Raw genomic sequence first — 26,664 nt, 5'->3', positions numbered from 1 at the left:
AATAGCTTGCTTAGTGATAGAATTTTGATTCAATAGAGTTTAAGGAACCATACTTGGGTTAAGTGACAGTTTGTAGTTGGTTTCTTTTTTTTTTTGTTTTTGAAAAGTTGTAGTTGGTTTTTTAGAGAAGTTACGAGTCAAACCAGTCATACGTGGGGGCCACAGTAATCCCCCATTTTGGATTTGTATTGAACTAATAAGCAAAGATTTTTTTTTTTTAAAACATAGAAATCTTGGGATTCCATGGATTCGTCATAAATCCAAAATACAAATCTTAGAGCCAAGCGGCTCCATAGCGGATCAAGCAAGCGGATCTCAAGAGATCGTACACAATCCAACCCGTTACCCGCCTTGCCTCCGCCGTTCCCGTTTCGGGCAAAATCACACTCTATGTATGATTTTTAGGGCAAATCTGTTTCGGGTTTGTCTCTCTCCGATCCATTTCCATCCCCAAAAAGCAACAGTAAAGAGAACAGGGGGAAAACAAACGAGAGGCCGGAAACCTTAATTCCCGTCTTGAGAATTTCTTCTCCCCTATAATTCGCCCGTTGACTTGAGTTCGATCTCTAGGGGTTGACTTCACCGCTGCTGTCGGCGATCGAATCAGCGATGAGAGGCTCGTGTTCGCAGCAGCAGAAGAAGAAGGATCTCTCTGCCTACGATTTTAATGCGGAAGAATTGGCGGTGGAGGAAGCGGCGGCCAATTATAGATCGAGGACCAGCAGATTGCTTCAGTCGTCGAAGTCGAAGTCTAACCCTAACCCTAAGGAAGAAGAGAGAGATGAGGACATGAAGTACAAGTTCCTTCAAGCTTGTAAGCAATTCGCTAACTTTTGTCCATTTCGAGAACTAATTTCTGAAGAATTGAAGGTAGTGTTCTATTAAACTGTTTTGGCTTCAGTACTTGACACCACGAACTTTAGGTATAGAAAGGGGCATATTTGATAGAAGCTGTGAGCAATTGGTCTTAGTAGGAAAAATGAGGTCAACAAGCAAATATTGTAAACTGTGTCTGACAAAATCAAAAAATTGGGTAAGAAAATCAAGTTTAGTTTTGAAAATCACATGACGGAATTGTCTGACCCTGTATGAAGAAATTCCTAAATTCAGCATGTTTGTCTTTTGGTGGATCAAATACCAATTTCTGATGTCTTTTTTTGGTGTCTTCTGCAAGTGTTCAGTGTTTGAACTTGTGAGTGGATACTGTCATCTTCGTCATGTAAGCCTGGTTATGCTTTGGTCTGTTTGTATAGAGAAGAGGGTATAGAGAAGAGGGTAGGGGAGGGAATGATTGAGCTAAACCCAAGGGGAGGGAAAGGAGAGGAAGGGAGTATGATATAACTGATTTTATTTGTATAGACAACTAGGGAATGGCGAGGGAGGGAGAGTGATGAAACTAATTTTTGTTTGTTCAGAGAAGAAAATAGGAAGGGAAGGGAGCAATTCACTTAAAATTCAACCCCTTCCCTCCCAACCCGTCTACTTTAGGAGGGTTAAGAAAGTGGGGAAATTTAAATCTTTTTAACCCTCTTAATCCTTCCTCCCACTTACTAAAAAATGTAAACAGACACCATTTTAGAATGGTTAGCGTTGTAACCTCCCCTAACTCCTCCCTTCCCCTTTTAAAGAAAGCTATCCAAATTCACCCTCAGCTTGATGTCAACTCTTAGGTTGGGTGCCATATGCTTAGCCGAGGAAACTACAGAGACGAGTTCTTTTTCTTTTTTCCTTCTCACTTAATTGGCAGAAGTGATTCATGTTATATATACTTATATTTTTGAAACTATCCACGAGAAATGTTTTTTGCAAATTGCAGTACGACCTATTCAATAGATAGAGTAAACCTACTACTAATTCTCTAGGTCTCTTCTAGTAGGAAAGGACTGAAGTAAGAGAGAAGATAATAAATTTATCCCTGTTAGTTCAGAATATGTTTATGTATGTTTTGATTCAGATCATAAATGGTATTCCATTGTTTTGTCATGGTTCATAAAGTAAATTTTTGCTGCTCCACTGCCGAAAAAATTGACCATGGTGTTCTGCCAATTGAAGGGACTGCATTTTCTAAGTTGATACGGGCGAATATTGTATACTACACATTATAAATATTAAAAAAGTGAGATCTTTGCTGACTGTGGTCCTTTTTTACTGTCTCCTATCTGGGTTGTAGTGCATATTTCATTTAACAACATTGTAAAGGTAGGACTACACTAGGCTATTTTTTCTGGTAGAGAGAAGTCATATATGTATAAAGTTTAAGAAGTTCTATGCTAAAGGTAATTATAGTTTCTTGAATGTGTTTTAAAGCACAGGTTGAATATCCCAGAAGAGCATGAAGGAAATATCAGTGCATATAAGTTGCTATGAACTCAGAAGACTGGAAAATGTCTTTCCCTTCGAAATGATATGTAAAATCTATTGCATCAACTGGTATTGCTTTTAGGCTTGATTTGGTGGGGCCTTGGGGGGATTGAGGAGGGAAGAGAATGGGGAGTAGATTGCTCATGTATGGAGGGGAAGGGAATCCCGTTTAGGCTTTTTTTTGGGGGGTGGGGAGTGGGTGTGCAGTGAACGAAGGTACAGGACTCTTTAAGCTTCTTCTCTCCAATTTAAGGAAACTGTGTAGGATGACCATCTGAGAAATAATTTCATTGTTCATGACCCCTCATCACTCCTCTCTAAGACAATTTCTGCTTTCGTTCCTCACTCGACTCCACTTCACCTCTCTACTAAAGCAAGCCTTAAGATTTTGCGCCTCTGCGTTGCAAAGAAGGTCTAGTTTGACCTTTTTTGTATTTGGAACCTCAAATTCACTTGGCCAATCTTTTTATTTGTAATTCTTTTTTAACACTATGCTGATATTGATAAACATAGAACCACTAATCTTTTTGTTTGGTTTACTTATACAAGTTCATGAAATTATACTCTAGGAATGAACTTCACAAACTGCTCAACTTGTTGATACCAACTAATATTTTTTTGTAATGTCTGTAGGTTCGAAATGATGAATTTTTTTTCTTCTTAGAGTGGCTCAGCCTCCTTCCTTACAGACGAAGTGGAAAATGCTTTGTTGATTGTTTGGCACGTTATTTTTGTGGTAACTAGGTTGCATAGATACAAATGCGGGCATGGGACACGGAAAATTTTAAAAATTAGGGCATGGGGACGTGGCTATATATATATATATGTATATTTATAGGCTGATCCACCAACTGTAGGATCAAATTTATTATAATATATATATATATATATATATATATATATATATATATATATGAGAGAGAGAGAGAGAGTAATTTGACTCCTACAGTTGGTATGATAAGCCTATACATATAATACATATATATGTTTGACTCCTACTGTTGGTATGATCAGTCTATAACTGTGTTTTCTTGATCATATTGACAATTCAATATGTGCAGCGTAGCCCGACTTCCTTTCAGTCTCAATTTAGATTGAGTAAATTCGTTAAGACTGTTTATAATTATATCTATATCTATATTGAAATAAATCACAAACCGGATAAACTAAAACTTCTCCATAAAAAGGACTCTTCTAAAGTAAGGACTCATATGTATGACTCTCGTCTTTACCAAGAAAAGACAAAACCAAAACCCATTCGCATCAAACAACCCCATGTGAGAGCTGATGTCATACTCCGCTTGGTGAAGAAAAGTAGAGAGAGAAGAGAGAGAGAGAAAGAGCGATCTGTTCATCATCTTTGGTCTCATTTATCCCCAAACCTCAGAAGCTCAAGGAACCCGTCCATGTCCACCACGTTTGAGTACATAGCCATACCCAAAATGAGTCGGACATGGGTATTTCCCTCAAATTGCCGTGTCGGGGTAACCCAGTGTGGCAAGGATAATATTTTTTGCGGGGTAACCCAGTGTGGCAAGGATAATATTTTTTGCTTCATATACTGTTCTTGTTTTTCTGTAGTGGGATAGGGCAGTGGTAGGAAAAATGGCCTTATCGTGATAGTAGTATATCTTGGCATAGTCATTATCCTTCTTTAGAATGCAAAAGGTTGCTCAGCTCCTTAAGAGTCGCATATTGAATCACATTATCTTATCTGGTCCGATTCTTGTAGAAAATGGATGTAATCACAACACCTGATGGTCTTGCTGAGTGCCAATCCTATGCATGAGTTCAGCTTTCAATGAATGAAACTGAAGTAGATGGAAAAAAATAGTACATTGACGAGCCATAAGCCATTAATCATTTTATTAGATGTTTAATTTTTGCAAGTTATTACAGATCAGTTACAGAGGAATCTTCTGCAATTTTTTACTATGAATTTTGGTTGTTATCTGGTTTAACCTTCACTTGGTTTTCTTTTTTGCTCATCTATACTGATTTACATTTAATAATGCCCTTGTTGCAGTTTCAGGATCGGATTGCAAGCGCATGGATGTAAATGACATATCATGTATAGATTTGCATGAAAATGGTAGTGCACAGGGTTCATCTGGTGTTGACTCACCAGAGAGGAACATGGCCACCACTGATGATAAGTCTGGGCTGGACGAAAATAGGATATCATCAACAAGTGACCAAAAGCAGGACAACCCATGCCTTACCAAATTTGACCCTGAAGGCGTTGTGAGGAAAGACTCCTTCATGACAGGAGCTACTAGTCTTATTGTACCTTCATTTGACGATGAGCATGTCTTTAATCTGCAATCTGATGTATTGATTTTTTTCCCTCGCTGATGTAATAAAGTTCTGCATTTACATACTAATTTTTAAACCATAGATGGTCTGACCTTGGAGCTCTGTCAGGGAACTTCAGTTGATGTGATCTCTGATGATGAAGAAAGCTGTGGGTCGGAATCTGAGTCGGCGTCAACTGCCTCTTATCATGTGGATGATGAAGGTGAACTCACACTTAACATTCTCATGGTTCTTCATTTCACCATGTTTATTTTAGCCGTTGTCTTGCAGATTACTTGGAACATCCGATTTCAGATATTTATTTTTCTGCATTTGGGGAAAAGGTACTCTTTTATGCTAGTTCCTGGAGACATCATAATCATTACTAAAGCGAAATTTATAACTTTAAAGATAGATCTATTTATTAAGTATTTGTTTCTTTCTTATCATTAAAGGAGGAAGTCTAAAATTGTCTCGAGGAAATTTTGTATTTTTGTAGAAGTTGTAAATTCATGGATCATGCTAATATATTTCAGCTAGTATTATTAGTACTTAGTTGATTGTTGTGCAAACATGGTAGAAGACTAGAAGGTCTCAAATCTCGACCCTACATTGACTTGGACCTTACAATATGCCTTTGGGTCCGGCCATCTTGATGTGCAGTTCTTTTTCTAGAGCGTCAATAGATGAGACAGATTCAGGAAAACTTGCTCGTAAGTCTAATTGTAGGATCCAAGTCTATCATGCAGTAACATGAAAATTGAGAATTTACCCCTCTTGTGCAAGCAATTGTAATAGAAATCAGATACTTTGTTTCATAATTACACCTGAACTTTTAGGACCTAAGGGCTGAACTTTGAGATGGTGTGCTAGGTTGCATATTTGTATCATCTATACAAGTTACTCTTGATCACAACTGATTCTCTACTAGTTTGTCTGAAAATCTCGAAGGTTATTAGATTGAAATGTCTGGATTAAATATCATTTGACATTTTTATGCTCTAATCATTTTTTTCTGAACTGATGAAGCTCTTTATCCCTTTGATGGACAAATACAAACAATTTTGACTTAGTGGAAAGCAAGTTGGTTTAGTTGTCAATGTAAGCTGAATCTTAACAGACCTTATTACAATGTTGTGTGCTGGAGGAAATTGACCAGCATAGTGTTTGGAGTCATAAAAGAACTTTAAAATGTAATGCATAATTAAGTGTAAAACTCATAGTACAATATCAGATGTAGACAAATTGGCAATCACAAGCATTTCATGCTTAGCAGACTGGGTACTTAATTTTTTGCACCAGGAACATTCTTATTGGAAAAACATTCAGTTAAGGACGACTAGAAATTGTAGAATGTGATTCTTTTTTCTGTTTCTTCAGGTCTGCACATTCTCTATTGTTAATTGTTATTAACGTGTTTTATTGCGATTCTCACCTTTCATTCATTGAATTTGTTAATCAATCTGGGTACATGAGTCATTTCTGTAAGGTATCCTTTGGTGGAAGATCTTATATGTGGAATGTGTTCAATGTCTTGGTGATGTCAGACAACTATATCAAATTGTCTCATCAGCCTATATTAGATGCTCTCCGTTAGATTTAGATGAATTCTCTTTTGAATCTTCATGAGAATTTTAATATTTTAAGAAAATGTGGGAGTCCATAAACCAATCCAAAAAGATTTATAGAGTTTCATGCTATGTTATGTGGGTACTTCTAATATGGATCCGTACCCATACCACTACCAGACACGTGATGTACCCCCAAACACGTGTTGTACCTATAGCTATACCCACACTTCTTGGACACTCCTTAAATATATGCATATATTTATTAAGACATGCTTAGTTATAAATGCATATTTCATTTAAAACACCCGTCATACATTTCTTGGATATATATCTGACATTTCACATCCATTTTTGTAACTTGTCGGATGAGGGTCGATTTTGTTTCAGCCCTAAGAGCTATGATTTAAAAGGGTCATGTAGATATATTACTTAGAATTATGATTATCCCATGAGTTTCAGACATGTCTTTATACCCTATTTTTTAGAAATTTGCCATGTCCCATACCCGTACCCGTGCAGCTTAGATGTCATGTTATCCAAGTATAACAATCTATTGATGAATTGTACCTTTTTCCTTTATGAAAAGTTTCACATGCTCAGATAAAAGATTCTAAATGGGGGATTTGATTTTATCCAATGGGGGCATTACAGAACTAAGGTACTGCCTTAATTATGATGTCAGTGCCGAAGAGGGAACTGGCACCTGCACATAACTTTACATGGACATGCATGGAAGCAATCATTGCTTATTTCCTCTTTGAAGTATTTCGACATCTTGTACGTGATGTCTTTTAGTCTGGCTGTAAACTGTACCTAATAATTTGATTGGTTTTTGGTAATTGTAAACTGTTTCTTCTATTACTTACATGGCAACTTACATGGCATACAAGCTTATTACACTTTCTCCAAAAGTTGTGATCCTATATAAAGCATCTCTTACTTGATAATGATAATGTCAAAGGTTTATCGTCCCATCTTAAGTATCATACTCAATGGAAGATCATGGTCTAGAAGGTCGATTCTGCAACTTCTGTTTCTTATGAACTATATTGACTTTCTTCTATGAACAATATAATACCTCAAAAGTGATGTAACCAGGAGTAGGCAGGAGCCTTGGTGTAATCCCTTAGAGATGTCCTGCTGAGGTGATTGGAAAATTGACTTTGATTCATGAATAGTGTAATTTCTGAGGAGGGTGAGGTAGGAGCCTATGGGCAAGGTCAATGAATTTGACAAAAATATGATGGACAATAAAGGATCCTTATGGTGACCATGTGTTAATTTTGAAATCAATGCGCTATATGATTTGAAAGGATATTATGTTGGTAGTGCTTATTACCTATATGCTCTTTCTGAAGTACATATGCTGAGCTTCAATGGCTAGTCATCACGTTTATTGAAGTTGACTTTTGCTTTGCTGTAATTTTGGCTTGGAAGATTATACACTTGAAGCCTTAAGCATTAGTAACAACAACAGTGCCATTCTCCCAAAATTTTGGGGTTGGCTACATGAATCCTATCCTTCCATTCAATTCTATTTTGGGACATCTTCTCCATTGAGTTAACTATCAGCACATCCTTTTTTGTTGCTTCCAACCAAAGCCGTTTTAGGTCTACCTCTAGATCTCTTTGGCCCATTAATTGTAATCCTATAACTTCTCCTAATGGGTGTACTAAGAGACCTTTGTTGTACATAAGCAGACTATCTAAATTGATCCTTTCTCATTTTATTCCCAATGGGATCGACCTCTTAGCTTTCATGAATGCACTCATTACCTATCTTATCTTTTAGTGTATGCCCACAAGCCATCATGACAATGTCATTTGCCCTACACTCATTTTGTGCACATTTTGTTTTTAATTGTCCAATATTAAGATATATGAAGCATTGTATATAAATTGTTATTCATTGAATTAAAGTTTTGAGATCCCATCTTATTGGTTGCTATATGGGCTGTGATTGTCATGCTCATTGTTTACTTTAAATTTTGTCAATTATCTTATGAAATAATAATTTTATGCTTTCTTCTGATTCCTCTCTTGTTTCAGAATCAATGCTCTTGTAGCTTGATCTTTTTTATTCTCTTAAGAAGAGGGCTTTTTGATAAATTTTGGTTGATCGTAGTTCATTATAGTTGCATGATTCATTTATCCATTTCCTATTTGATCCCTTTGTATTCCATACTCGGAGTTGCTATCGGATCTATTAATTAAAAAGAAATGATTCTAAATCTACAGTGACTAGTTTGCACTTACTGGTTTGCAGGATAAAGATGACTTGGCAGTTATTGTTACCCCAGATTATGTCATACATAAAAACACTTTGTATGGAGAGGCACGCTTATTGTTCTTTTCAGATTCCATCATTGTGAAGTGTTCTGATGTAAATGGGAACAATGAGAACTTTGTTTTAGAATGTTCAGTTGCTGATATAATTCACATCCAATGCCGATGGAGTGTCAGTGTGAGTAGTGCTATTTTCCTATTCTTAAATTCATTATAAATTTATGCATTACATTTTTGACTTCTGCTGCTTATGATTTTATTTCTTGTTACAGGTCGAGTCTGCTCTGATTAAATTTTATCTAAGAGCAACTAGAGTAAATGGAAACAAACAAATTCATGATAGTTGTGGTAGGTCTTTCTCCCAAATATTTCCTGCTTGATTTATGTTCTTGGATGAATTCTTAGTTGTTATAGCTTTACTTTCCTGCCAGTGTTTTGTTCCATTTATTATGTAGTGTATATCTATCTATATATGTTAATAAAAATGTTGTAATACCTTTTCTTCATCCAGTCAAGTGAAAGCGAAAAACTCAGTTCAAAACTTTATCCTCGACACCTTAGAAACCAATATCTAACTTCCTTAAATTTCTTTAGTGGAAAAATGGTTCTACATTAAATTACCAAAAAATTGAATTAAGACTTAAAATTGTCTTCGTTTGCTTTCAAATAATTCTGTCTTGATGTTCCCTCTGGCTCAGAATAGTCGGGGAGGGTCTGTCAAATTATATTAGCTTTAATCTTTGAGGTAGGGAGGGACTATTTTTTCTATTATATTAGCTTATAAATCTTATATATTCATGGTATTATGTCAGTGGCTGATTGAGGGAGGGAGGGGATGAAAAGAAGGGCACTATGGTCTATAGATTAGTTGTGTATCTTCTACCACTTGTGGTATACAACTGCTTTTACAGTATGGTCTATAGATTAGTTGTGTATCTTCTACCACTTGTGGTATACAACTACTTTTGCCCCATAAGACGCAATGAGACTTAGTATTACAACTTTGTTGTCACAAATATGTTGCAAAATTATGATTTTTGATAGTTGTATATTACTTTTGCTCTAGAGTTGTACTATAGACAAATCACAACTATTAATAATAACTAAAAAACTTCTTAATTTGGAGCCCGTCGCAATCAATGAGAGGGGAAAAGAATAAGAAAGTAGGTTACAGGATCAACACGTAGAAGTTTTCATTTTATTTGTCTTAAGAATTTGTCAAGTGGCAACCGACGATTTTGTTTTAGTATATAGTATAGATAGATTAGTGAGTAATAGAAACCATGAGCTTCTTGGGTCATCTGAATGGGTTCAAGAGCCACATCTTCTACCACTTGTGGTATACAACTAGTTTTACCCCGTGTGATGCATGGGACTTAGTATTACAACATTGTTGTCACAATTATGTTGCAAAATTATGATATTGATAGTTGTATATTACTTTCACTCTACAAGTTATAGTATAACCAAATTAGAAATATTAATAATAATTAAAAAATTCTTAATCTGGAGCCCATTGCAATCAGTTAGAGGGAGAGAATAAGAAAGAAGGTTGCAGAATCAATAAGTAGAACTTTGAAAGTCAATTGTCTTAGAATTTGCCAAGTAGGGTTCTTTTAGTATATAGTATAGATTAGTGAGTAATAGAAACCATGAAGTCCAGTGAGTAATAGAAACCATGAAGTCTTGGTCATCTGAATGGGTTCAAGAACCCCATTTCTTTGGTAATTATAAAATGCTTCCATGTGTTTACTTAGAAGAATGTCTTTACATAATGGATGACTCTCGAACTTATCTACATGACTCAGAAGATAGTGTTTTGTACTATTTGTTGCATTAGCTACATATTTTGTAAGATTTATGGTAATTAATCATTGATTCGGGGTGGGAATTCTTGGTTACCTGGAAGATAATAGAGTTCTATATTGTTTGTTATATTTGATAAGTTGCGTAAGGAGGGAGGTGTTTAATTTATGTAGTTATGTACTCAAAAGACATCGGAGTTCTGTGCTTTTATTATTTATACTTAGCATAGTTGTGCAATTCCCTATACCTCCTTGAACCATACAGTTCCCCTAACCGATTCCTAGCACCTTTGCTAACAGATCCCCTCCAATATACGAATTGGCAAAATTAGCGTACTACTTTTAAGTATGTAGGAGGCGAAGTCCCCTATCCCTTTAAGTGCACATGCACAAGACACAATGCAATGTGTGCAATCAAGTAAAGGGAAGCGCATAATAGAATATATGAGCCAATGGCTTTACTGTAACCAAGTAGTGATGTTAATAAAACGTGAAATGAAACCATGATCAAGGTTGCTGATAGCGGATCGCGGCGCGTCGCGGTGAGGTACCGCTAAGGCTATATTGGGCTATTGCGGCGAAATCGCGGCAAATAGCGCACAATCAAATAGCGGTCAAATTTAAATATATTTAAATATCCTAAATAATAAGAAAACTCATAAAAAAATCTAAAAATTCAATTAGTTGTAAATTTCTTGTATTATCAATAAATAACAATTAATAAGCTTGTTGTATGAATGAAACTATGAAGAAATTCAAAAAATATAGCATCATAATATGTGTGATAGCGGGTTTAGCGGGTTTAGCTGCTTTTAACAACAAAAATCCGCTTTTAACCGCGAAAACCCGCTTTTAACCGCGAAAACCCGCTTTTAACCCGCTAAAATCCGCTTTTACGCGCAATTCGAATGACTAGCGGATTTTCCCGTTTAAGCCAGCCGCGAAACCCCTACGCGTAGCGCTGAAGGGCCGCGACCGCTATTCGCGCCGCTATAGCCCCGCTATTAGCCGCTATTTACAACACTGACCATGATACCAACATGAACTATGTGAAAAAATAGAAAGAAGAAACAAATGTGAAAAAATAGAAAGAAGAAACAAATGCGAAAAAATAGAAAGAAGAAATAAAGTCTGTAAAAGAAGTATTTAAGTATTTTGTATGAAAAAATATTAAAATACATAATTAGCTTTCTAGTTTCTAGTTTTCTACTATATGCTTTGGAATACTTTAAGCGCGTCTGAAAAAACCTTGAATGTACCACTAACCAAACTTGCGTACTGAAGCAAGCTACCGGTCATCCAAATTTCTAAGTGGCGAATTGCGTACCATGACCCGCTAGGTATGCGTAACTATGCTTCTTAGTAATGAGTAATTTGGTACTTAGTGATTTTTATTATAATGAAAGTAGGAAACACAAATAAAAATCATGTAATTAGGAGTTATTGCTTATTGTGAAGTACTTATAATTTTACAATGTTTAAAGTGCATTGAAAATAATTTTTTGTTGGCCTTCTGAAGGGCCAGCTCTGTGTATGCTGTATACAATTTCTGAACTAGGCATAGCAAGGTCTATAATTTTATGGCTACAGGTAGGGGTGGAAACGAATCGAATTTGAACGAATACCTTACTATTCGAATTCGAATTCGACCCAGAACCACATGTTCGAATTCGTGTTCATATTCGACGCAAATACTTAATGACCATTCAAATTCGATTCGACAACTTATATTAGCATTCGATAAGTATTCACGAATATTTGTTTATAAAAAAAATGTGATTTTTACCTACATAGAGCTTCAATACTCGAGGGGAAGAGAGCTTCGACAGTGGAAAATGAGTGAGGGCCGAGTGGAGGAGCGGAGCCTTCGTAATGGAAGGGCTTGCTGGAGCGGACAGTGCCCTTCTCGTCGGTGCAGTGAGCGATGAAGTTCTCAGCGTTGCAGGGGACGGCGTCGGAGAAGAGATCCACCACGATGTGGCCAGCATCCTTGCCGCCGACGGTCATGTCGAAGAATCTCTTGGTTGGATGCCATCGGATTGATGAAGATTACGGTTTCCAGCTTCTTTTTTATTTTGACGGCGTGTATACTAGGGTTTTGAGGGTGGGGAGATATTTACAGAGGGTTGGGAACTTGGGAGAAAGTGGATTGATCTAGACCATTGAAAGGTACAAGTGGTGTGATTTGAAAAGGGGCTAGGGCTTGTGAAGATTGGAGTTTGATTTTTTAGTGTTGGTTTATGGGGGTGAGGCACGTGACTTGGGAGGATCTTGGGTTTGGGACATGGTTGAACTTAAATATCTGAATTCTCCATCCCATATACTACTTGCAAAAAGGACCCTATCATCTATATATTCAATTACTACTTATTTATATGGGTTGACATTTATAAATAAAAAACTTAGATAAGTAGTGTTTGCAAAACTTCAATTAATAGGACTAAAATGTAAATAGTTATCGAATAGTTAATGATCAACCGAATCGAATGTACTTGTGGTTAAATTCTATTCATTTATAAGCCGAATATTAAATTTTATTCGTTTAATACTAAATGAGCTACCGAATCGAACTTGACCGAATATCTGGTCGAATAATAATCGAACTGTTTATTAATTATTTGGTTCACTTCCACCCCTAGCTACAGTAGGCTAACAATGGTCTTTGTGTGGTGAGCTATTTTGAAGTTTTGGGTTGGTTTTCTTTCAGCATTCATGTACTACAATTATTCTGTGAAGTAATTTTTTTAAGAAAGGACTCGTTTGGATATATGTTTTTGTCATACAATCCTTGGAAGTATCTAAGTTACGATTATCACCACATAATTTGCAGTTTAACCACAACAATCTCCTGGTTCCCCATAAACACAAAATGACCTTGGTAGGTATCTTTTCCGATATGGGCCAGAGTGCCCTCAGCCACACTAACTGAAATTCTTCAGTTGGTTACTTTGCATAATTCTCTCACGGGTGCAGTGCACATCTTTTGTTAATCTTGAGGTGAGAAGCAATTGCTTCTAGATGTCAACTTCAAGGTTTTAAATATCGGATGTCGGGTTCATGTCGGACGGCTGAAATCCATGTCGGATAGCGGAAATCGGGGATATATCGGGGGATATGGACTAAATATCGGATTGCCATATCGGGTGGACGCATATGTACAATATCATGTCCTAAATGTAATCTAAGCATTCTTAAATTCAATATAAGCATACTTTATAAACTTTATAGACTAGACATATAAAAAAGTAAACAATATATGAGAAATGTAAAGAGCTAAAATGTAAACAATATTAGAGCTAAAAAAGTAAACAATATACGAGAAATCAGGGATTATTAAATGATAAACAAGGATTATTACAAGGATTACTAAAAATTAAGACATTGAATCTTTCATATTAATTAAACAAGATTAGAGCTAAAATGTAAAGAGCTAAAATGTAAAGATATAAAAAAATATTTATGCAAGCATTCCCATCATATTAATTAAACAAGGATTATTACCGGAGTTGAATCTTTCATATTCCGAGGATTACTAAAAAAATCAAGTTAGAGCTAATTTTACTTTTAATCCAAAAGAATTATTTAATTACTTTTTGTCCACAATTTGCTCCAAGATACAAAAAGAAACTTATGATGATAATTTAGGAAAAGAAAGAAGAGTAAAAAGAATAAAGGGAAAGTTAAAAACCACGATATATCGCTGAACCGATTTTCATAAATTTTGGCCGATTTTTCAAATAGGAAATAGCGGCCGATATATCCGATTTTTCGCCGACATGACCGATATATCACCCAAAAACGATATGCGACTTGTATTTCCCCGATTTGTGTCGCTCGACACCTTGATCCGCTATATCGGCCGACATGTCCGACATGTCGGCCGATATTTAAAACACTGGTCAACTTTAGAACAGACTATTCCCTCCTATCCTAGATTTATCATAAATAAGCTTTTTGTGTTAGGAGAAAATATGTTACTGTTGCTTATATGGAATACGATTTGTCTCTTCCTTTTTTTTCTTCTCATTTAATGGAAGGATCTTGGAATGCAGGACCGCAAGGTATGAGGATGGTTATGGGTGCTTTATTGTGGTTTAGGAGGGGATTTAGTGCTATTCTCGTTCTTGACTAAGGTTGATGCGTGTTTTTTATTTATGACATCATAAATGGTACATGTCATTAATCTGGTCAACCCATGTATGACCCATCTAACTCGTTTATTAAATTCCTTGGATGAACGCCTCTGCGGAGATCTCGAGTTCGATCTCTGGTTAGGGATATTGAGATCTCAATTTTGATCTCCAATTAGGATTCACTCAAGATCTGGGTTAGGTTTCTCTCATGCTTGACCGGCAATGGTGGAGATGAGAATGACATCCTCAAAGGCTGCTGCCTTATTGAAGAAGCTAAAAGTAGCAATTTTTCTTTTTCTAAGGCTCTAGCTCCAAGCATCACTTACAAAGGACAGGTGGAGGATTGGAAATTGAAATCTTGTTTTGGTTTGATCTTGTTTTTGAACTTGGTAATTTGAGTGCGTTTCGGTTTTGCTATAGTTGGATTTGTATTGAAAAGATGGGTTCTTGGGATATTTCTTTTATATTCTTCTAGTGGATTTGGTCTTATTGTTTACCTCAATTTTGAACTTCAACACCTTCGAGAATGGAATATAGAAGGAGGAGAAGTGGCAAGCCCCGCCTCTTGCGGTGCAGAGAGAGGGATGACGGTAGAATTTGTATAATGCAAAGATCTAGTTTTTTGCTTTTGTCCCCCTTTACTTTTTGATATTTTTTGTTAGTTTGCAGATATATTAGGTTTGTGTAACTCTTTTTTGCATGGGGACAGTTGTGTAATTTGTAAGTTGAGATATGAGAAGGTCATTTTGTTAGTGTCTTGATTACACTTTTTCTTTTCTCATGAAATGAATGAAGAGATGTTTGGATTTTTACCTCTGTCACGTGCCTGAAGCTTGGGACTTTGATGTTGTGTTGGGCACATGTTTTTTCGGAAGTATACTGCTGCTGTCTTGGGAGAATGGCCCATTTAACAAACTAATTAAAATATAAGGGCCAGCTTGGATGACCCGTTAAATAAATGGGTCGGCTGTGCTGACCCATTTATTAAACAGGTTTGGGTATGGTCAAGCTTGCCTGGGTCAATGGAAATGACCCCATCCGACCCAATTGCCAATATTACATCAGACAGTTTCATGTAGTTATCACGGAATAAGTTATTTACTGCTCACGCCAAACATTGTAACCAAACATTGTAACAGAGTTGTAGGCAAAAACATATGATTGGTGCAGCAACATATGGTTAAAGTTAGATGAAGTTTCAGGTAAGTTAGGTCAGGTTATGTGCCATTCAGTTAGAAGATATGCGAAGAGACTGACGTTAGAGGATATCCATTTTGGCATCATAAGTATACTTTCATGTAGAAGGAAATCTTATTGATTGTAAGAAATTGCAGTCTGATTGTCACATTCACTTGGAATGTGGAAAGGCATGGAAGAAATTGGAAAAATAAAGAAAGTACATACAAAAGTTCCATCTCGCCTTTGTTTGCCTTCTATTTTGTTTCCTTTTGCAGTCAGATTGTCTCATTCACTTGGAATGTGGAAAAGCACGGAAGAAATTGGAAAACAAAAGGAAAGTACATGCAAAAGTTCCCTCTCGGCTTTGTTTTCCTTCTCTTTTGTTTCTTTTTATTTTCTTCTCCTTCCACTTATTTAACATCATTATAATGTTCCTTCTATCTAATTGGTTCTGTTGACGGTATGCGGAGAAGAAAGCAGTAAAGGAGATGTTGGTGTTGACTTTATAGTAGCTTGAATGGAAAAAGGACTGGTAATGTGGATAATTGTAACATGCAAATGGATGACAAATGCTTTTTAGATACATTGAATAATATAGGGTTTGGAGATGGAAAAGTAGTGATCATGTCTAGTAGATTCACTCCAGTGTCAGCTTCTTTCTCATGTATATCAGTGTGTATTTTGTATAATAATTTAAGATATTCTCAACAGGTGGTGTGGGGGCTGTAGCTAAAATTTTGCTCCCACTTTGGTAATGATTTCATGTTGTTGAAATTATAACTCAAGTATTGAATTGATCCATGTCCTATTGTTTTAATGTGAGCAAAGGGCTAGAATTCAACTTGAACTCTGAGAAGTGCTAGCTGTTTTTCTATCCGATAAGTACTTTGACTCAGATGGTTTTTACCGGTGCTGATAACCTTAGTTTTCATGCTGTGAATTCATATGGTGATCTCCATTAGGTCTTGGAAAAGTGACAAGTGTATCCTTCATTTTAATATAATCTATACTATCCTGATAAAGTAGAAGCCTGGTCCTATTTAAATATATATTGCCTATGCCTGGTTGTTTAATAAAATATTAATCATTTATGTAAAAAAATGTTAGTTGCTAACAATAGAATTTATGCCGAGTCATCTTTCCAACACTCATAGGCGGGTAAGAGTAAATTTTGAAAGTATAGTGTATATTCTCTACCTTCAAGTATTTATCTATACATTAGAGATTTCCCATGCGATGGACTTCAATTGTATGGATATAGTATTGTTTTTTCTCTATTTACTTAAAAACTGTTTATTTTTACGTCTTAAGAATGCTTCTTTCAAATTTAACTAAATGGTTTGCAACCTTATGTTGTTAATGCTTTTTTTTTTCTCAATTATTTTATATACTCTACAAAGTTAACTAATGTAACATTCTATATGAAATTCTATGTTGATGTAGTGAAATTAATTTGCGCTGTCTCTGATATGCGCTGGCTTGAGAAAGAGACGAAGATCAAGTCTTTAGCAGAGAGATATAAAGATATATGGAATGCTTCTCACAAGTAAGATTTTACTCGTTCCTTGTATATCTCCTTCCTTCTGTCACTGTAACGTGAATGTTACGATAGTCAATTCTTTCATGCAAGGTCACCACAGTTTATTTATTACTATGTTAGGTCTAAATTATGTCCTATGCATGTATGACATTGTTTCTTACCCATGAATTATTTTGAAACTAGATTTATCATATAAAATATGTGCTTGTTCGTGGTTGCAGTCATGGAAGGCCTAAATGTCAAATCTAAACCAGAAAGATAAGTAGATTTATGACGTAGCAGTATGTGGCTTTTGCACATATTTTTAACTAGTTAGTGTACCACAGCATTGTACTTGGTACTGTAATTTTGGCTTGATTATTTCCTTGGCTCATTTCATATAATCTCTTAAGTACATGAAACACTTGGTATCTGGTGCTCAATGTTATTTAGGGTTGAAATTGTCCTGAAGAAATGCAAAAGAAACTGTCATCTACCAAATGTGGAGTGGACCCATCAGTAAGGTCCCTTGTCTGGAGACATTGCTGATGTATAGATATCCACAAATAATTGGTATTTGCTTATACATGAAAGGTGAATGCCTTTACGTACCAAAAATCATAAACATTATTTGCATTGCTGGATGTATATTTATAAGATATTTCATAAATGCGTTCCTCCTAATCTTTTTGCCTATTTAATAGTTACATTGACTGGACAATGTCACAGAAGTTTTTATCTGTGGATACATATTTGTATCACTGTGCAGTTATCTTTGAGAAATGAATGATCATTGTTTGCATATTTATTGGTTCATATTAGCAGAAGCTGCCTAATAGATTAAGAAGTTTCATGAAGAAGGCAAAGATGGAACCTAAATGAAAACAAAAAGATCTCGATGGTACTATAAAATATTAATGAAAATTTTAGTTTTAAAGTAGGATTAATAGCACTTAAATACCCCTATGTTGCACTTATTCTTATATACTCACTTGTTTTGGCAGCACCTACATATGCTAAAGTCTTTAAAACTTTCACTTATATATCATCACTTGATCTGGCAGCAATTAAATATCCTCACTTGCATACCCTAAGGCCACATTTTTTTTCTAGCCCCGGACTAGAGGTATTATATTACCCAGACTATAGTACTCAGACTATATTATTCTGGGATTTCTATCACATTTTTGTTTTCACAAGGACTAACGTTAGGATTAACTTAAAATAGTGCATACTTGTGTTTGTTTTTAGGTGGTTATGACTGTTCGGATTAATATCACAACTAGAATGATCCTTTTGCCTCAAATCAACTGATCTTGTATTAATGCATCTGTTTGAAATTCAGAATTTGAGAATGACCTTGGATAAAATGTCAAAATACACTTGGATCATTTGAAAATAAATTTATATTTTGTTACTGGTGCCTAGAGCGAAACAGTTCAAAGGCATTCAAAGTTATTTCTGTTTCCCTTTGAATGCATAATGTAAGTTTACATTGCATTGTAAAACTTTGCAATTTATCAAGTGTTCTTGCATCAATCTTTGGTCTGAAAGAAATTGAACGGATATTTGAGAATTAGAATTCATATGGGAGAAGAATGCTAAAACCAATAGAATGCGAAAATGCTTAGCTGCTTGCAACTAGCTGTCATAAAAGATAAGCATTTACACATGATGTAGGGGATCATAGAGCTTTAAGCATGAAGCCCTAACCATGCCAATTCGCAGGAAGCTATAACTTTGCTAATATGGGTTTTCTTCTGCTCACGTAAAAATCTTTTTTTCCGGAAAAGAATCTTGCAGAAAAAATATTTCAGCAATTTTTATCCCCTACTTGCGAAAAAGAGGCACTGAAGAAAACAAGAGGGAAGGGATATAAAATTTATGGAGATAAAGAAGAAAAGAGCAAGGGAAAATTTGACCCATAATCTTAATAGCCCTAGATAATTGATACATGGATCATAAAGGGCTTGGTGGGGTGAGCTTATTTTAGTCCCCCTTTTGGGTATTGACTAGTCCCTACTTTAAAATAGTCCAGGCCGGATAAGAAAAAACATGGGCTATAAAGTTGGATCTAGACTATTTTAAGATATTACCCTCGTTATAAAAAAATATTGCCTAAAGTTTTTTAAAAATTGCACTTATATACCCTCAAGTTTGCATAACCGAGGCTATTTAAGTGTAAGTTTTAAAAAATTTAGGGTATATAAGTGCTGCTAAAACAAATGAGGATATTGAAGTGCAAGTTTTAAAATCTTTAGAGTATATAACTACTGTCAGAAACAAGTGAGGATGCATAACTGCAAAGTAGGGGAAACCATAGGGCATTTAAGCGTAATTAAGCGTTTAAAGTAATGAGAAACTTCGGTTAAAATTCAAGAAAAGGTATAAAGCCGTGACATTCATTTGATTTATATTTTTGTGTTTGTTTTTAGTCATATTATCTATTAAAATAACCTAAAATATTTGTTATGTGCTATTTTTTTAGCTTGACGTTAACATATACCCATGATGTGGTAGAAGATAGCGTGCTCATAAATACCTAAGCTGCTTATATGCATTTTAATGAACTTGGTGTTTTTGCTTCTGTTTAGCTTCCAAGTTTTTCTTTCACATTTGTCGGCGCCTATCCTATATTCTTTATCACATCCAGTTTGTGTAGTGTACACTATAGAGGGTTATTTGATGATTGCACGGTACCAAACTAGAAATTTTGGCATATTATATGTTGATGATCTATGCATTTATTTTGTTGGATGATTTCTTTATTGAGGTCTATTTAAACTGCGATCCTTTCTCGTGACTAAAGTTTACAACCACTGATTACTTTTTTCAGCCATCAGTCCGCATTGGAAGATGATGATATGGAGTGTAAGATATTCTTTCCAAGACATTATTTCATTGAGTAAGTGGTACCTAACACTAGCATAACATTATTCACTGAACTGTTTTTCTTTGTGATACATTTGTTAGTACGCATGGGTGGAGCGTGTTAGTATTTTTCTTTGTATGTTTAGTTACATGCTGGCGTGTAAGACACATGAATGTCCTTGTGTACATATGTAGCTTGGCATGGCCTCGTGGATGCATGTTTGTGAGCATGTGTTTGTTGTATTTCAAATATTTTTTCGGTTGCAAGAAAAAAATAGACTTGATTCATTTGAAAAAAATTGATTCCATTATTTCAAATGATCTGCATTTAGAGAAAAACATGGAACTAAAATCACCAAGGTCCACAAATATGAAGATCCTTTTCTTTTCTATTTGAAAGTATGAAGATAACAAATGTTAATGGGGAATGTACTCTTGAGATCTTGATTTTAGCCCTTGCAAAAACTAAACTTAAAATGTAAAAATAGTGCAGACCAAGCTGAAGACATCTCTTTGTATTTTGAAAGATAATTAATCTTTGATTTACATTTTTTACATTTATAAAGTCAAAAGAGATATGTCTAAATTTTATCACATCTTCCTATCCATCTAAGGTGATCGTTTGGTTAGCTTGGTTCCTTGCGAGTATAATGAAGGTTCAAATCACATGATGTTATCAATAATGAGTTTAATGACTTTCAGGATTATCTAAGAAAGACCTCTCCTTAATAAAGAAGACCTATAATTTTGCAAACTCAAACAAGCACAAGTAACATCATTTCCTTGTCTGAGGCATCGCCTTCATTTAGAGTTATTCGCCTAAACATCGCATATCAAATGCCCATAATTTGGTTATGGATTATTGAGCTTTATCAAATTAGAAACAACGAAATCCTAAAAAAAAATCCACCTGACTTGATCTTACAAACAAAGCTCTTTGTGCAATGGAGGAACTAGCAGAGTATCACAATTTCAGTAACCAAATAAAAAATTCCTACTGCAAGATGTTGCATGACTTTCTCTGCTTGCTCCGTAAGTGAGGAATCTGTACCGATCTCTTTCCCCTACTTGCTCCATAGATGAATTGAATTTGCACTGGGTCCCAACAACCTTAAAACACGGAAAAAAGGAAGGGCTATTAGGGTATTCTAATTTGTAATAGGCTATCAGACAGGTCATACTTGCAGAGTCTCATTCTTAATTGGGTTGCTATGTCATGAAATGGCACTCGGGTCTTGTTGACAATTGCTATATGTAAGATTTTAAATGTTGGATGTTGGGTTCATGTCGAACGGTTAAAATTCACGTCGGATAGCGGAAATCGGGGATATATCGGGGGACAGACTATATATCGGATTGTCATATCGGGTGGTGCGCATATGTATAATATCATGTCCTAAATATAATCTAAGCATTCCTAAATTCAATATAAGCATACTTTATAAATTCTATAGACTAAACATATAAAAGAGTAAATAATATATGATGTTTAAGGTTACTAACGGATTGTAGAAATTTGATTCTCGATTGCATATTGAAACCATTCGGGTGCTTGACCTACAAAATAAGAAAACATTGTTAGTAAAAATAGAATAACATATAAAGAATATAGCAAGTAACATATAAGATATAACATATAGAATGAAGATCACAACTCACAAGATTCATATCAAACATAAGCAAATCATAACAAACAAATAAGTTTTTAAAGCTACAAATAGTTTATAATTGTTTAACATTCAAGAGCAAATCCATAATAACATAAAAGCTAAGATAACTAGAAAGTCTATAATCAATCTTCATCGTGATCTAAAGTAAGATCATCATCCTCATTCGAATCCGTGAATAACGCGTCCATCTCTTCTTCCTCATCATCTTCCATCGGCTCCTTTTCTTTCGATGAAGATGATCCCGACTTCTTCTTTCTTTTATACATTTGCAACCTTCCACTCTCTCTCTTCCTTGGATTAGCTCCCAAAATATCTCCAACTTGCCTAAAAGTCAAACACTCTCCCGGGAATACTTCATCATCAATATTATTCCCCTCCTAACCCAATAACCATTCGAATACTCTTTCCTCATCATCGTAGGCGGTTAAAGGATCTCTATCTATAACGACATGCTTGTTCTTCAACTTTGCATTGAACTTGACAAAGATAAGTTATGAAAATTTTTAGGAGTTAGCCTATTCCTCTTCTTCGTATGAATCTACAAAATAAAATCATGAATTAGCATAAAAAACTAATCATGAACTCCAAGGTAAGCCTACAAGATGATTAAAATTTAAGAAATAATATTACCATCTCAAATGTACTCCAATTTCTTTCACAAGCCGATGAGCTAGTTGTCAAGCCCAAAATCTTCATTGCTATCTTCCTTAACTCGGGAGTATCATTTTCATAAAACCTCCACCAGATAACTAGTCAATTCATAATTGAAAAAATTTAGTAACTTATAAATTCAAAAAAGAGGTCAATGAATTACTTTGAATGAGTATAAATTTACCAGGACAATCACCCTTAGTAGCTAATTGCCATGCAAATTGATCCCCAAATGATCTTAGGCGTTCTTGATAATTAGATATTTGGTTTCCAATCTCTGTGAAAGTCGCATGGTCATCGGGATAGAGTCTATGCATACTCTCCACTATGACTTTCATGAAGCTTCCATCACCTTTAATGTCCGTGTAAGCCGGGTAATTGTAAAAAGGATTCAAAAAGTAGCCCGTTTTATGTAGCGTTTCACTAAGATTCTTCTTAAATCTCAGCTCTATCATTTTCAATATGAGATTGTACTTATTCTCATCATCTCCAAGGACCACTTTCAACTCCTCCATAGCCACCAATATGTCTCCATAGATAAATCCCATCGAACTGATTTTATCACCATTCGCTCTTTGAAGAACCTTCACTAGAGGAGTGAATACTTTGAAGGCAAAGTCTATATTATCCCAAAACTTGTTGTTAGTAATTATCTCCGTAACCTACAAACATACAAAAAAATCCAATCAATGAAATATAAATGATCAAATGAATAAAATGAATATAATTAAAATATACGTTTTTGCCCACTAATGTTCTTGAAAGGCTACAATCTATCCATTGGTCAGAGATAAACATTTGCCTCATCTCTTTCTTATGATCTCTCAATGACTGTGGAGAAAGGAACACCGTAGCAAACCTCGTAACCCCCAGTATCACAAGATCTTCCTAAGTGAACTCCCTAAATAATTAAAGAGGCTTGGTGAGATTATATAAGAACACTGATGCACTCCCCATTAAAATAGCATTACGAATGAGTTTTATCTTAGCTATATCGGACAACATCAAGTTCACTATGTGTGCAAACACAAGTCGTCTATAATATATTTGGCCTCTTTTTGACCAACTTAGAAACCGTCTATTATTTGAAACTGCATCAGCGACTATCTGCATCACATTTGTCACTGTTTTAAAAAACCTCCGCCTAGTCCGCTTAGGCGTTCGCCTAGGCCTAGGCGGTACCTAGGCCGCCTAACTAGCGCATAGCGCCTAGGCGGTATTTAGGCTACCCACCTAGATTTTACGAGCGTTTAGGGGGAGCATTGCCTGCTTACGTGGATTGCACCCTGTAGGCCTTGGTTGTAATTTTATGTGTTGTAACCTACATGTCCTCCAAACTCCATTAACCTCCAAATATGAACACCTCCACTACCTCCTCCGACCTTCAACAAAACCTCATCGACCACTACTTAAATGAAGAAAGAAATCCGCCTAGACACCTGTCCGGCATCTATGCTTTCTGTAACATTGACATTCACTATCAATTATTGTAATTAAAAATAAAAAAAGATAACATCTTAGGCTCTAGCCTTGTTAATTATTATTTTGGCTATTTAGTATCTAAGTATGCATGATTTATTGTGGAACTAAAATTGCTATCTTTTTTAAAAAATTTATATGAATTTAATGCATATTGTAATTTGAGTTGAGATGAACTTATAATTTGAGTTGAGAAGTATAAACATACAAAGAGCTATTGTAATTGGTAAACCAAGCAATTTAGTTAATAATGTTGGTATTTTAGTATTTATGTATCTTTGATTGTATATATATATATTTATCTTTAAGTATCACAATTAAAAAAACGTCCAGAAACCGCTTAGGCGCCCGCCTAGGCGACTAAGCGCTGAGCGTCAAGTCCGACGCCTAGAAGCGCCCAACGTTTAATGTAACATTGACATTTGCCTCCCCTATCTGATCAATAGCCTTGTATACAAAGTCACAGATATACTGAGCAACGTGCTTATCGGCCGATGCATCATGTGAAGACAAAAAACAAGCTTTCCCAATAGAATGTACAACTATGTTCATGTTGCTTCTAGACTTCCAATCACTCCATGCATTGGTCATTAACGAGCAACCATTGACAACACAAGTCCTTTTAAAGTTTTCAACAATTTCTTTTGTCTCATCCACTTCTTTTTGCAAATATGTCTCATTCAGTTCATACATCGATGGAGCTTGTAAATGACTCCAAACAAGCCAATAGCTTGTAGCATTTGATGGAAAGAGGGAAGCGTGACGGTATGAAATGGAATGTCGGCTTCATAGAACCATTTGGAGATGTATCGCAATACATCCTCCCTTTTCTTCTTTTTAAGATTGGAGTCCACCGTCGATTGTTTCCCCTTTGCTACTATTTGGGCAATCTCCTCGGGGGAACGAGCGGCGAAGGAGTCAATTGGTCCAATTACCTTGTGGGAGGATGACAAGCTTCTTTGACTAAATGAGATTGAGCTATGCTCCTCATCCTCCCCGATACGCACCTCACTCAACAAACATTTTCATCTCCTTCTCATCCTTACTCTTCTTTGCATTATCTATAATTTCGGAAACTTTTACCTTAACATCATCGAGAACTTTCACACATGGCGCGCAATTTCCCCTCTTTTTGACTGTGTTGTTTGAATCGGCTAATCCCGTCATTGAGAATTTGAGTGTAATATTTGCATTTAACTTTGTTTGTATCAGAACTAACTCTCTCCCTATATAGCCAACATGGATCTTACCGCCCGTTTTTAGTATTGTTGACGGTCTAGTAGATCCTTGTTCTTCGGACGACATAATTCTACAATAATTAACAAGACAACAAATATGAATTTAGACAACCAATTATATTTACATATTTAAATCAATTGCATATTCAAATCAATTTACATTAAAAAGTAATCAGTTTTCTTTCAAGTTTATTAGTAGCAGGCTAGTAGCATAATGTTTATTGTGCATAATGTGATTTATTTGTTGATATGAAATATAGCTGTTACACAGTGCTTGAGTTTGCAGTTCTAGCATTTGTTCCTTTGGTATCAGTTAACAGTCTGAGATAGTAAATTGGTTAAATTTTCAAGTTTCACTTAGCCATTCTGTTAAATTCCTTGTACACATGTCGAGTAAATTTCACTAAACAATCATAAACTCCAAGGATTTTACGAAAATAACTCTAAACTATCTTTGTTAAAAAATTATCACAAATTTTAAATCGGACTATGGAATAAATATCAGGAATTTTATTAATGTTGTACAAAACTACCAAAAAATTTCATATAAAGTCACTGAAGTACTGAACTACCATCAACTTCATGTTATTCTCAAATAAACCCTATGAACTTATCATAAAATTAAAACAAGCCAGGAGGGAGGGAGGGAGGGAGGGGGGGAGAGAGAGATGAAGAAAAGTCAGGGACTCACATAAATAGGCGGCTGAAGCTGAGGAAAGCTGGAACTTTGGCTTCCGATGGCGCAGGGAAGAGAGAGGAGAAGGCGGCGCCGACGTTGGGTGGATTTCGATGTCGCAGGGAGGCAGCACCGGCGATGTGAGGAGAACGAAAGCAAGAGAGTGAGACGAAGAAGATGAAGACGGTTGCAGCCTTAGCTTTTTTCGTTGTTTCTTTTATTCGGGTTCATAAAAGGACCCTTAACATCAGAACGGGTCAAGTGAGTTTGAGTTTTGATCACTAAACCCAAACATAATAAGAAAAAATAGCCTTAAACCAAAAAGGGCATATCGCCCGATTTTTCAAAGCTGAAAAATCGACCGATATGCCCGATATGGCGCTGGCATATCCGACTCTCCTGAAAACCGACATACGACTTGAAAATGTCCGACTCGTGTCGCTCGAGCCCTCAATATGATGGCATATCGGCTGACATTTAAAACCTTGGCTATATGATATAATGTTTCTATTTTTTAAAGGTTCCTCTTGTTTCAAAAGAAAATCTAATTGAGTTAGAATAGGATCTGGTCTCGTTGCACTCATATGCCGGAGAAAATATTACTTGGAAAAATTAGCAAGGCTTGATTATAGAGTGTTGACTTTAACATCGTTCTTGATAATATTTAAAACAGGCGTGTAGAAGCAAATAAACAATCTACTAGGATTATAATTTTCTCTTGGGAAATTTCACAAAATCCCCTAATTTTGGAGTATTTCCCACAAAACCCCTATGAACTTTGTTTATTCCATTGAACCCTTTGAACTTTGTGCGTTTCTCATAGTCCCCTTAAACTTTCTACTTTTCAACTCACCCTTACCTGTAAATAATAAATAACTAGAATGTCCTTGGGAGAGGAAACCTAATCTAGTCATTTGCCATTTACAAGTA

General features: G+C 35.7%; 1 protein-coding gene across 1 annotated transcript in view; it reads left to right on the top strand.

Moving 5' to 3' along the window:
- The window catches only part of LOC109845431 (probable ubiquitin-like-specific protease 2B), a 59,413-nt gene continuing 33,043 nt past the window's right edge, over positions 295 to 26,664 (top strand). The window contains exons 1-8 of the mRNA XM_020414680.1: positions 295 to 814; positions 4,388 to 4,692; positions 4,786 to 4,879; positions 4,948 to 5,000; positions 8,494 to 8,691; positions 8,786 to 8,861; positions 17,074 to 17,176; positions 19,986 to 20,054. Coding sequence (XP_020270269.1) covers positions 610 to 814; positions 4,388 to 4,692; positions 4,786 to 4,879; positions 4,948 to 5,000; positions 8,494 to 8,691; positions 8,786 to 8,861; positions 17,074 to 17,176; positions 19,986 to 20,054 — 1,103 coding nt within the window. The 5' untranslated portion in view covers positions 295 to 609. The remainder of the gene's footprint in view (positions 815 to 4,387; positions 4,693 to 4,785; positions 4,880 to 4,947; positions 5,001 to 8,493; positions 8,692 to 8,785; positions 8,862 to 17,073; positions 17,177 to 19,985; positions 20,055 to 26,664) is intronic.

The sequence above is a fragment of the Asparagus officinalis genome, chromosome 6 (assembly GCF_001876935.1).
Source record: "Asparagus officinalis chromosome 6, Aspof.V1, whole genome shotgun sequence".
Lineage (NCBI taxonomy): Eukaryota > Viridiplantae > Streptophyta > Magnoliopsida > Asparagales > Asparagaceae > Asparagus > Asparagus officinalis.
Note: the sequence above shows the minus strand (reverse complement) of the source record. Positions and strands in the feature narration are given on the sequence as shown.